Source organism: Myxine glutinosa, chromosome 9 (assembly GCF_964187855.1).
Source record: "Myxine glutinosa chromosome 9, kmMyxGlut1.1, whole genome shotgun sequence".
NCBI lineage: Eukaryota > Metazoa > Chordata > Myxini > Myxiniformes > Myxinidae > Myxine > Myxine glutinosa.
In genome coordinates, this window is record NC_136269.1 from 118,917,663 (window position 1) to 118,930,232 (window position 12,570).

The 12,570-nt window shown below is 43.9% G+C and overlaps 1 protein-coding gene across 1 annotated transcript in view; it reads left to right on the forward strand.

The window, feature by feature from the left end:
• Positions 1-12,570, forward strand: part of POLR1B (RNA polymerase I subunit B) — a 100,654-nt gene that overhangs the window by 17,729 nt on the left and 70,355 nt on the right. The window contains exon 7 of the mRNA XM_068128407.2: positions 5,362-5,533. Within this exon, the coding sequence (XP_067984508.2) occupies positions 5,362-5,533 (172 nt within the window). The remainder of the gene's footprint in view (positions 1-5,361; positions 5,534-12,570) is intronic.

A 12,570-nucleotide genomic window follows, 5' to 3' on the forward strand; every position in this document is an offset into this window, starting at 1 on the left:
ATTGGATTCAACCTTAAACCTTAAAAAAACACCTCCCAAACCACCAAAGCAATTGACTCAAAACTTTACGTGTGTCACTGACTAGGCGTGGCGATTAAAAGTTGATCACAAAAACGTCATTGGTCACTTGGTGTGTCAGCCATATTGGATTGAAGGAAAATATTAAATGATTATATCTCAGAAACCACTTACTCTCATTGATGTGAAACTTTACAAATGTCATCTATCACCGTTGCTGCATATACAACAACAACAACAACATGCATTTTAAGGCCATTTTCCCTGCTAGAGCGGGGGTTAGCCTTGCGGTCCCCATGACAATCTTCCCCATTTTGCCCTATTTTCTGCATCTCTCCTTGTTAACCCCCTTGCCCGCATTTCTTCTTCCACCATCTTTAGCCAAGTCTTTCTCGGTCTTCCCCGTCCTCTACTTCCTTCTACATTAATTTCCATCACTCTTCTCAACCAGTCACTTTCATCCTTCCTCAATACATGACCAAACCATCTCAACCTGTTCCTCTTCACAGCATCAATCACAGGCAATATTCCCATCATCTTTCGCAATTCATCATTTGTCTTCCTCTCTCTCAACGATACTCCGCACATCCATCGAACCATTCGCATTTCCACCCTTTCCAGCCTTCGTTGCTGCTCTACGTTCATTACCCATGTCTCGCTCCCATAAATCATAACACTTCTCACACATGCAGCATACACCTTTCCCTTCAGCTTCAGCGACACTCTCCTCCTCATCAGCACGCCACTCAGTTCCCGAAACTTCTTCCATGCACATCTCACTCGAGCAACCGTTGCCGAGTCTGATCCACCTTCTCCATTCAGCATGTCTCCGAGGTAACAAAATGTTTTCACACCTTCCAGCTTCACGCCATCTCCAAGATCCAACTCAACATTTCCTCCATCTGCAGCTCCCTCTGTGCACACCTTACATTTGAATGTAGCTGCCACACTGGTAAATGACCCTCTCAGACCACTACATTTTTGATGAACCCACTCAGCGCACATTGTACATTGAATGGAGTTCACTCCGACACCCTTCCTGCACACAGCACACGGCCACTTCCCAGTTCTTTCCACCTCACCACATGCTTTACCACTTGCCATCACCTTCGTCTTTCCGATATTCACCTTCAGACCTTTTGTCTCCATACATTCCTTCCACTTGTTCATCTTTTCCTTCAGTCCATCCATACTTTCCGCAATCAACACCAGATCATCTGCATACAACAACTCCCATGGTAAACCCTCCTTTACGTTCTGAGCCAGCACCTCCATCACAGCTACAAATAGTAGTGGACTTAGTACCGACCCCTGATGCACTCCCACCTTCACCTCAAACTCACCACTGTTCCCGTCCTTCGTCCTTACAGCTGTGCGCGCTCTTTTGTACATTGCCATCACTACTCTGATCAACCATTCCTCCACTCCTAACTTCCTCAATGCCCATGTCAATACTTTGCGTGGAACCCTATTGAATGCTTTCTCCAGATCAACAAACCCAAAAAACAACTTCTTCCTCTTCTCCATGTACTTCTCCTGCAACTGCCTCACAATGAAAAGCGCATCTGTCGTTCCTCTTCCTGGCATAAATCCAAACTGCATTTCGTCGATCTTCACTTTCTTCCTTATCCTCCTCTCCAACACCCTTTCCAATACCTTCATTCCATGCTCCAATAACTTTATCGTTCGGTACGAGCCACACTCCAGAGGGTCACCTTTCCCCTTGTATAGAGGGATGAGGGTACTCAGTTCCCAAGCCACTGGAATGCGGCCTTCTTTCACCACCAGATTACAGATCTCTGTCATTCTCTTCACACCCCAACTTCCTGCTGCCTTCAACATATCTCCCACAACTCCCGTCGGCCCTCCCGCTTTTCCACTCTTCATTGCTTTTATCGCTTCCTCAACTTCCTTCTCAGTTATCTTCTCTGCCGGTCCTAAAACTGGGTTACTCTCTATGTTGCCATCCCATTCATTCTCTGTATTCAACAGCATTTCCATATATCTTTTCCATCTTCCTTTAATTCCATCTGGTTCCACAACGATTTGTCCCACTTCAACCTTCAAGCAACTCACCCCCATCACATCACACCTCTCTTTCGCTATGTGCCTTGCAATCCTGAATACTGCTTTCTGACCCTCTTCCGAATCCAAGCGTTCTCCGAACATTTTCCTACATGCCTCCTGCGCCTTTGCTACCTCTTTCTTTGCAGCCTTCCTGGCTGCCTTATAACTTTCATGCTCTGCTGTTTCTGCTCCCGTACCCTTCGCCTTCTGCCACTCCTTGAACTTCTTCCTCTTCTCGTCAATTCTCTTTCCAACTTCATCATCCCACCACCATGTTTCCGAGTGCCTCGGTGGTCCTTTTGTCCATCCACATACCTCACCAACGGCTCCCAACAGACTAGCTTTCATTGACATCCAACCACTTTCAAGCTCAACCACATCAGCCTCTACCCTACTCAGCCTCTCTTTTAATGCCTCCCTTACTGTCACCTCTTTCAACCTCCACACCTTCATTCTTGGTTGGTACTTCACCCGCCGCGCGCTCCTCGCACCTTTCACCCTAATGTCGCAGACAACCAAGTGGTGCTGTGAAACAGCCTCCTCCCCCGGGATCACCTTTTTGTCCCGGAGGTGCCCCCTATCTCGCCTACGCACCATCAGGTAGTCAACGGTTGTCGTCGACCAACCTGACGTGTATGTAACAAGCTTATTATCCTCTTTCTGGAACTGAGTATTACAAATCAACAAATCAGCTCCATCAGCAAACTCCAAAATCCTTTCACCTTCTCCATTTCTCACACCATATCCGTAACCCCCATGACCTCCCTCAAAACCATCCATACTCCTTCCCACATGTCCATTCAGGTCTCCTCCCACCACAACAACTTCCTCATCTTTCACGTTTTCCATCAGCTTCTCGATCGCACACCAGAACTTGTCCTTCTCTTCATTGCTTCGACCAACCTGTGGAGCATATCCCGAGGTGATGTTCACCAAGAGCTTTCCAATCATCATTTTCACCATCATCAACCTATCACTCACTCTAGTCACACTCACCACACTGTCTACAAACTCCTCAGAAAACAGGACACCAACACCATTCACGCCCTCCGGGCACCCTTGCCACACAAACTTGTATTTCTGTCCCTGCCTACCCTTCACCATTCTCACACCACTTCCCTTCCATCTCGTCTCTTGCACACAACACATGTCCACTCTTCTTCTGACCAATACTTCCACCACTTCTCCTGATTTCCCTGTCATTGTCCCTACATTCCATGTCCCAAACCTCAGAAACCGATCTCCACTTCAGGCTGCACCCTGCCCATATGTAGTTGTAATTGTCATGGTTCTCTTTTTGAGGCTGTTTTTTTTATGGCCGGATGCCCTTCCTGACGTCAACCCTCTTAATCGTCTCTTACGACACGCAGGGATACGGTGTACCTATTCTGACCAGGGTACACACTGGGAAACGTTTAAAACATGGAAATTCGGGGGGGGGGGGGGGGGGGGAAGCCATCACGGCTGCGGTTTAAACATATTCCAACAATATCCCAACAGAACCATGAAAAACAATCTGGGAAAAGTCTCCAAGTGAGAACGTGGATTTGAGAAAGAAGGAGCAGAGGCGGAAGAAAAACGAGATACAAGGGGCGGGGCACAAGTCGAGACGAGGCGGAGAGCGAACAAGCAACGTGTCCGGGAGGAGAGAAAGAATCAATATAGAATTCTTTGTCTAGGGAGGTGAGGTGAGGGGGAGAAAATAAAATAAAATAAAAGAAACGAGCAATACATTGAAGGAAAGAACCCAAATCGACAAAACACCGACGGGGGGAGGGAAGCCCCAAGTTACCGGGCCGCGCACGAGGTACGACCCAGAAAACGATTAACTGCACACATGTTTGTACGAATTACAAACCAATACCAACCAGAAACACACAATAACACGTACACAGCAAAATAACCAGTGGAAATTTGACAAAGACAAGAATGGGAAAACACTTAAACTTCGATGCCGTGGAGAGCTCGAAGTACGCTTCACTCGCCCGATAGTTTGACAATTATGACATTGTAGGTCACATGAAGATGGAAGATCTTCTACTGGAAGATGGAAGCCATCTTCAATAGAACAAGCGTTACGCTTAGGTCCCCCGTCGTTGAAGTGATGCGAGGTGACAAAGTGGAAGATGCAAGGCGGCCATCTTGGATTTTGACATGGTGACCCGATTTTCAATAGCGTTCTTCCTTATGCCTGGAAACACCCACACACCAGATTAGAAGTTGGTACTTCGTTTATTTTTCAATATATTCCACTTGCAAGGTTCAGACATACATGGCGGCGGCCATCTTGGATTTTGACGTAGCGACCCAATTTTCAATAGCGTTCTTCCTTATGCGTAGATACACCCACACACCAGATTAGAAGTTAGTAGAGTGTTTATTTTTCAAGATATTTCGCTCACAAGGTTCAGACATGTATATGGTGGCGGCCATCTTGGATTTTGACGTGGCGACGCAATTTTCAATAGCGTTCTTCCTTATGCCAAGCTACACCCACAGACCAGATTAGAAGTTGGTAGTTCGCTTATTTTTCAAGATGTTCCGCTCACAAGGTTCAGACATACATGGCGGTGGCCATCTTGGATTTTGACGTGGGTTGCACCCACACACCAAATTAGAATTCGGTCCTGCACGGACGCGCGCACGCACGGACGCACGCACGCACGCACGGACGCACGCACACACGGACGAAGGGGAAAACCATAGTCCCCCTTTCGCTCCGCGGTGCGACGGGGGACAAAAACTAACCTTATCCGATCAGTACGAAACTTCACAAACATGATCCTCTACCCATACATATGCAGAGTTTACATTTTTGATGTCATATGTCATGTGGTTTGGCAGCCATATTAGGTTGGAAGAGATATTTTTTAAAAACCCCTCTCTGAAACCGCTTCACCCATCGATGTGAAACCTGTCCAGTCTGGTGAAAATGTGATACTTGAAAACAGCTGAAGGTATTTAAATCAAACTTGTTTATTTTAGGACAGTGAACAAGGGCATCTACTTGTTGTGACGGGCAGGGACTACGCGGAGGCTTATTGGCGACACAGTCGCATTGCTCTAGTTTATTCTTTTTTCCGTTATGCCTTGCTTGTTTCTGACCTGCTGCACTAGCTACCTTAAAGTCGTTTATACATGCTCTCCATAAAATGTTGTTGTTTTTTTGAGGAAGGGGCCCTTTCATTCTAAATAAGAAGAAAAATATTTAATCCTTTTGTTTTTAAGCAGGCTAAAAAAAAAATTTGTTTTCCTCTTGCCCCTTTGTGACCTCAGTCAATGCCTGTGCATCCATCTAAACACCAATATGGAAAAGTTTCAACTACTGTCTTTCATGACCCAGAAGCTGTTTACCTTCGCCGAGGGCAAGTGTGCCGAAGAAAACCCCGACAGCTCCTTGACTCAAGAGGTGATGACCTCCGGTCGTCTCTACCTCATGTACTTAAAGGTAAGGATCGACCTTCAATTCAACTCCATGTTTGGAGACTACATATGTCGACTTTATTCATCTGCTTCCAGGGTTGTTTTTTTTCTAGTATGTACAGACTAGAAAAAAGATGGATACAGAATGGAACTAACTCTTAGGAGGGAAATTGGAGATTTGGAAGGAGGAGGGATTGGGGTGGGGAGGGCGGTGAGAGTTAACAAGGGTACGAAAGATAATGGTTTTGGATTAGGGATGGTCTGAGAGGGTGGTGAACAGCTGTCTTGAAGACCTGGAGGGTGGAATGAGAATGAAGAAGATATGGAAGTTGGTTCCACAGGTGGGGGGGAAAAAAAAAAGGAACAAATGAGCGGGGGTGAGCAATGATCCTGGATTTAGGTAGTTTCCCTAAAGGGGCCCTGCAGAAACCTGGCGGGGGTGGGGGGAGAACAAGACGCAAGACAGAGACCACCTAGTACAGCGGATAAGCTCTCATATTTTAACAAATTGTGCATTTTTTGAGAAAAGCATGAAATTTCTAGCATAGTTAGTATATACCATAAGGTTTATTTTCAGATGTGGAGGGAAGTCAGATTTGACCTCTGAGGACCGTGAGAGGTCAAATCCAAAATGGCCGCCAGTCCACCGGGTCTAATGTTCAAACGTGCTTAATTTTGGAACCAAACTGCGGATCCGCATTGAGCTGCGGATGAAAGCCAGTCGCCGACTGGGCATCCTCCGTCGTGTGAAGTCCTTCCTAGGCACACCTGAGCTCCTCACCACATACAAGGCTTTCATCCGCAGCTCAATAGAATACTGTTCTCCCCTATGGGCTGGTGCTCCTGCCTTACACCTAGCTCGGCTTCACGCTGTTGAATCCAAAGCTTTCAGAATCATTGGAATCTCCCGCGATGAAGCTATCTCTGAGGGCCTTTCACTCACTCACCGCAGGCAGGTAGGTGGTCTTTCTGTCTTCTACCGACTCCTCTCCGGCCTTGCTCCCCCAGCTCTCTCTGTGCCCTGTCCCCCAAATATTCCTGCAGGTCGCACAAGATCTGCCAGCAACCCTCTGATGGTTAAACTGCCGAAATCTCGGCTCTCTGCTCACCTTCACTCTTTCATTCCTCTTTTCTCCCGCCTCTGGAACAAACTCCCACACTCCCTTCAATCCCACTCCTCCCTCCAGGTCTTTAAAACAGCTGTTCACCACCATCTCTTATCTTCCCCCATCCAAAACCTTGATCTTTTCTACCCCCACTAATTCACCCCAGATCCACCTTGTTTGAAATTCCAACTTCTTTCCTGGAAGTCCTGGCAGTGTCCATGTGTTTTATACCTCTCCCACCCCCCCTTCCCATGCCTCCCTCCCAAAGCCCTCTCCCTCCCACAGATCTCTCGATGTCTCCATGTCTCTCGGTCCCTGCTCTCAAATGTTGCGTTTGTGTCCTTCCCCCTCTCTCCCCATCTTGTCTACCGCTCCCGATGTTATTTGTTTTATGTGTCGGTTTGTCTGTTTGTCTTTCTGTGTGATTAATGTTCGCTCTTTCACGAGCCTCGATCTTGTATACAAAAAAAAAAACCAAAAAAAAAAAAACAGCTCTAGCCTTTCTGTCACGAACTTGGTGTACTGCTCCTCACCAAGGGTCTCGATCCTTCTCAGTTTCAGCCACTTGGGTGTCCATGATGTCCCTTGTGTCAATGACTAGTAGGTTTTGGCTGTGTTCTAGAAATGGATTCCCCATCTCTTCCAGCACTGTCACAAGTGCCTCAACCTCCTTCAGGAATACTGCTTGTACTCCAGGTTGCTGGTCATGGTGATGGTGGCCAGTGTCACCAGCACCATCCTGTTGCTTTATGGCCTGTTCCTCAAACTCTGGTGATCCTGGCAATTTCTGGCCCTGCTACCATCCAGTGTCTGAGTGCTCCGAGATTGCCAGTCAGTCCAATAGCCCCACCAGAACCTTTCACCATTGCATTGTTCTGCTCATGGGACTGGTCAAGTGCCATGGCAGAGAACTTGTTGCTGGTTTTGTGCACCACAAAATTTTCAGACTTGAATTCTGCTAGGACATCTGGGTGTTTTTCAGCAAGAGTAGTCATGTCACGGATGTGTACGGGAAGCCATCTGGAGTAATGCGTGTGATCTAGGGCGAACATCCAGGGCATGATCTGCGTCAGGGATTCCACGTACAGCTGGAAGTTACCTTCACGAAGTGACCTGATGTACCGCAGCAAGAGAAGCTCCAATGACAGGGTCTTAAGCCAGTAGTCAAAGTGGACACTGGCCTTTGCTCGCTGTATGCACCACTCCTCAAAAGGCGGAGTATCTGGTTGCATGGCATCAGTATCATCGGATGTGCAGTCTTCACTGTAAGCTTGTTGGAGGAGTGTATAAAGGCTTGCAGCTGTGACCTAGTGTGCATGGCGGATCTTGGTGACATGGCTGGCATGTATGAAGGAATTTGCTGTTCCGGAACTTGCAATGTCAGCCTGTACCAGGGCGTTCGTCCAGCCACTGCTTTCCAGCCAGTCTCCCAGAAACTTCAACGTGGCCATCTCGATGTGTGATCCCAAATGAATGGGCACCCCCAATTTATTTGGAAATTACACCTATAATGTTTTTCTACACTATTTGGTTCCAAAATTAAGCGCGTTTGAACATTAGACCCGGTGGACTGGCGGCCATTTTGGATTTGACCTCTCACGGTCCCCAGAGGTCAAATCTGACCTCCCTCCACATCTGAAAATAAACCTTATGGTATGCACTAACTATGTTATAAATTTCATGCTTTTCTCATAAAATGCACAATTGTTGTTATCCGCTGTACTAACCCACCAATCTGTGATGGTGAAGTGGTAAGCCAATGCACTCGGCTTCATTGTGGAAGATTGCAATAATCTTAAAGGCATTTGTTTCCACGGCGTCAAGCTGAGCAAGATGTGCGGCAGGTGATCCATTCGGGGTGTGGGGGAGTGAGCATCACTCCATCAAGCTGCGGATGAAATCTTTGTAGTTGGATTGGAGTTCAGGTGTGCCAAGAAAGGACTCTGTACAAAAGAGGATGCCAGTTGGTGGCTTGCTTTGGAACTTTGAAATGTGGTTTGACTAAGAATGGTAATGGCTGAGAGTGAGACCCATGAATTTGAATGACTCAACTTACTGAAGAGGATTGCCAGTTATCACAATATACTAAGTCTTTTTCAAAATGAGTGAAGCTTTGTTTAATTTTGCTCAGTATATTGTACGCTGTGATAATTTATGAAAGGATGACTTCAGTTAGTCAACTTGCATGTGTATCCTCTGATTAGAAACAAAGTTGCGACACTTTGGCTGTTTTGTAAGTCTGTTGGCCTTGGCAAGGTTTTAAGCATTGTGAAAAGGGTGTTTCCTGTGGCAAATTGACCTCCAGTGGATCCCGTCTTGAGAGACCCCTGGGATGAGTGACTACCTCATTTCCGCCCACCTACTTGATTCACGGATTAATTTTGTTTTGAAAACCTGGTTACACCATCTTGGAGCGTTGTGGCTAGAGCATCCGCTCTGAGTCTGAGAGGTCGGCGGTTCAAACCCATACCTGGATGATTCATACTGCAGACTAAAGATGGTACATGCTGCTTCCTTTCTTGACACTCATCATGACGTCGGTTGACATTCCGTGGGGTGAGAGATTTTTTCCGAAAAATGTCCCATTGACTGCGGAGAGAAACGCGCCGCCATTATATGACACCACCAGCAGCCATTGTGTTCTGGGTAATAACTCTTCCCCCAAGGCGTGTGTGTGTGTGTGTGTGTGTGTGTGTGTGTGTGTGTGTGTGTGTGTGTGTGTGTGTGTGTGTGTGTGTGTGTGTGTGTGTGTGTGTGTGTGTGTGTGTGTGTGTGTGTGTGTGTGTGTCCGTTGCCTCAATGAACCGTACAAACTGTAAAAGAAGAAAAACACAGACGAGTACAGATACATTCAGAGTACACCGCCGCTATGCCAAATAAATAATTATCCTTCGGCACCCGGAAATACACCGTACAGCTCAGAGACTGTCTTGGGTGGGAAAGGTGTACAATAATTGATTGATTAATTGCATAATTCAAATCAATAAATAATGATCATAAAATATTTTCTTTATCAATTGGCTAATAGCATACCTAAACTACCAGTGCTTCATCCGAAGCTTACTTTTTGAAAATTAATTAAATAAGTCATTCATCGAAAAAATGAAATCATTGCTTAATCAATATATAATAAATTGACTCATTGATTGATCAATAAATCAAAAATATCCTTTATAGCCACATCACTTGGTTATTGTCGTGTCCAAATATCAGCTTCTTAGCTCAAAAGGTGCCTGAGATATTGCCCAGATGAGAAAGAAAATAAATAAATGATTACTAATGCTAATAAATAAATAATAATCATAAAATAATTAATCAATTGGCTAATATAATACCTAAACAACCACCGTTGTATCCAAATCTGTAACTTAAAAATTTTATATTAATTAAGACATTAATCGAGTAATTAAATAATTAATCGATAAATTGATTAATCAATAAATCAAAAATAGCTTTTACAGCCAAATCACTTGGTCATTGTCGTGTCCCAATATCAGCTTCCTAGCTCAAAAGGTGCCTGAGATAATGCCCAGAAGAGAAAGGAAATAAATAAGTACTTAATTAATCGATAAGAATTAAATAACTCCTCAATTAATTGATTCATCAAAAAACAAAAAAATACCTTTTTTGCCAAAGTACTTGCTCACTATTGTGCTGAAATTTCAGCTTCCTAGCTCAAAGGATGGCTGAGATATCGCCCGGACAAACAAACAATAAAACAAGAAATAAAGCGGAGTGAAAACTGAGTACTCTCTTTCAGCGCGCGTCGTGCAGCGCCTGGAGATGGCATAGGAAAGGAGCGGTATACAAAAAGAGGAACCACCTGCTAACCGTGATAAACATTCATGAAGTCTGGTGAAAGTTATGGTGACTTTGGTTAATTTGCTGAATGTGGGTTTTGGAAAGCCACTTGTCCAGTTTCCTGGGAAAAGTATCAATGAATGCCAGACAACTATTACAGATGTCTATGCTTGGTGGATTCAGTCGTTTTTATGATACTATTTTTTGTTAGTTATACAGTTTGTTCCTAAATTATCTTTCCTATTTTGAATGTGAATAAAAAACTAATAGACATACAGGTATGGAGTTTGCACCATCTTGTTTGTAGCCTGACCCAAATAATTTGTATTTCACCGTTTCCTTTTTGGTGTCTCTCCAATGTAGAGTAACTCCGACAAATGTTGTAACTTGCGAAAAATGTGTGACTGTGGACATGTTGCGGTGAACGTAGACGTAAATGGAATATTGGACATTCTGAAAGTCATTAATTGTGCACTTGTGGAAGTCTACTGACGTGTTGAGAAAACTTTAATTTCAGCTATGAGATGGTGTAAACTGCATGCTTGTATGTCTATTAGTTATTATTAGTCCCCTACCCGGAGGGAACTATAGGCTTGCTCTCCGTCTGCCTGGCCGTCCGGCCGTCCCACCTGTTGTTTTTCTGCACTGTTTTCCCATACCATTTAACATATCCCACTGAAATTTGGTACATGGCTTTATGATAATAATTTACAGAACGAGTTCAAGTTTCAGGTCATTTTATCGATTTAAAAAAATTTGTTAAAGAAAATTTAACATTAATTGGCACCGGTAGGGGCGTGTATTGCCAAGCGATTCTCACTTTTGTTTTTCTGGTACACCCTTTCCCGATGAGAGTGGCAAGAAGGGTCATTCCTCTCTGGGATATATAGATTACAGTAGATCTAGGATCAGCCTGAAGAACATCGTGGGTGTGTTCATTTACCAAGTTTCTTGTAGAGCGCTCGCCAGGTGGTTTAAGCATTCAATAAAACACTCTATTTAAAACCGCTGATAAGGAACTTCTGGCTTGGCAAGCACTAGCAAGCTGCTTGGTAACTGAACACACCCCAGGTTTCCTCCCTTTCATTTTAGTGTTAAACAGCATTAGTGACTGTTTCAAAAGGTAAATCAAATGTGTTTGTGGTTTATAATATTTTTACGTCTGGTAGGGTTGCTCCCACAAAAACGGCACGATAAGCTATTTGTACATGTCAACACCCCTTAGGGGTGTTGGTTTGTTCACCCCTTAGGGGTTTGTTCAAGGAGAAAACACCCCTTAGGGAGAGGGGATATTATGACTTTTTGAAAATTAACTAAATAAGTCATTCATCGAAAAAATGAAATCATTGCTTAATCAATATATAATAAATTGACTAATTGATTGATCAATAAATCAAAAATATCCTTTATAGCCACATCACTTGGTTATTGTCGTGTCCAAATATCAGCTTCTTAGCTCAAAAGGTGCCTGAGATATTGCGCAGATGAGAAAGAAAATAAATAAATGATTACTAATGCAAATAAATAAATAATAATCATAAAATAATTGATCAATTGGCTAATAGAATACCTAAACAACCACCGTTGTATCCAAATCTGTAACTTAAATGTTTTTTTATTAATTAAGACATTAAACGAGTAATTAAATAATTAATCGATAAATTGATTAATCAATAAATCAAAAATAGCTTTTACAGCCAAATCACTTGGTCATTGTCGTGTCCCAATATCAGCTTCCTAGCTCAAAAGGTGCCTGAGATAATGCTCTCAGAAGAGAAAGGAAATAAGTAAGTACTTAATTAATCGATAAGAATTAAATAACTAATCAACTGATTCATCAAAAAACAAAACTCTTGTATTTTGGTATATGGTAAAAATATGATTATTGTTATTATTAATATTGTTTTGTCATAACATTAATATTATGCGATTATCATTAGTTTTGTTATGCGAAGCATCCTTTGAAAAATGCCCATTGGTGGGGAAAGGTGTGTATCTTAACATGGATGTACACCTCAACACGCATCCTTATTGGTGGGGAAAATCCCCTTGGGGAGGGGGGCAAATGAATTCGCTACAACCTTCATTGTGTGACCCATAGTCCTCCTGTCAAGTTTGGTTGAGGTTGGATAAGTAATGACCGAATGTATCGCAG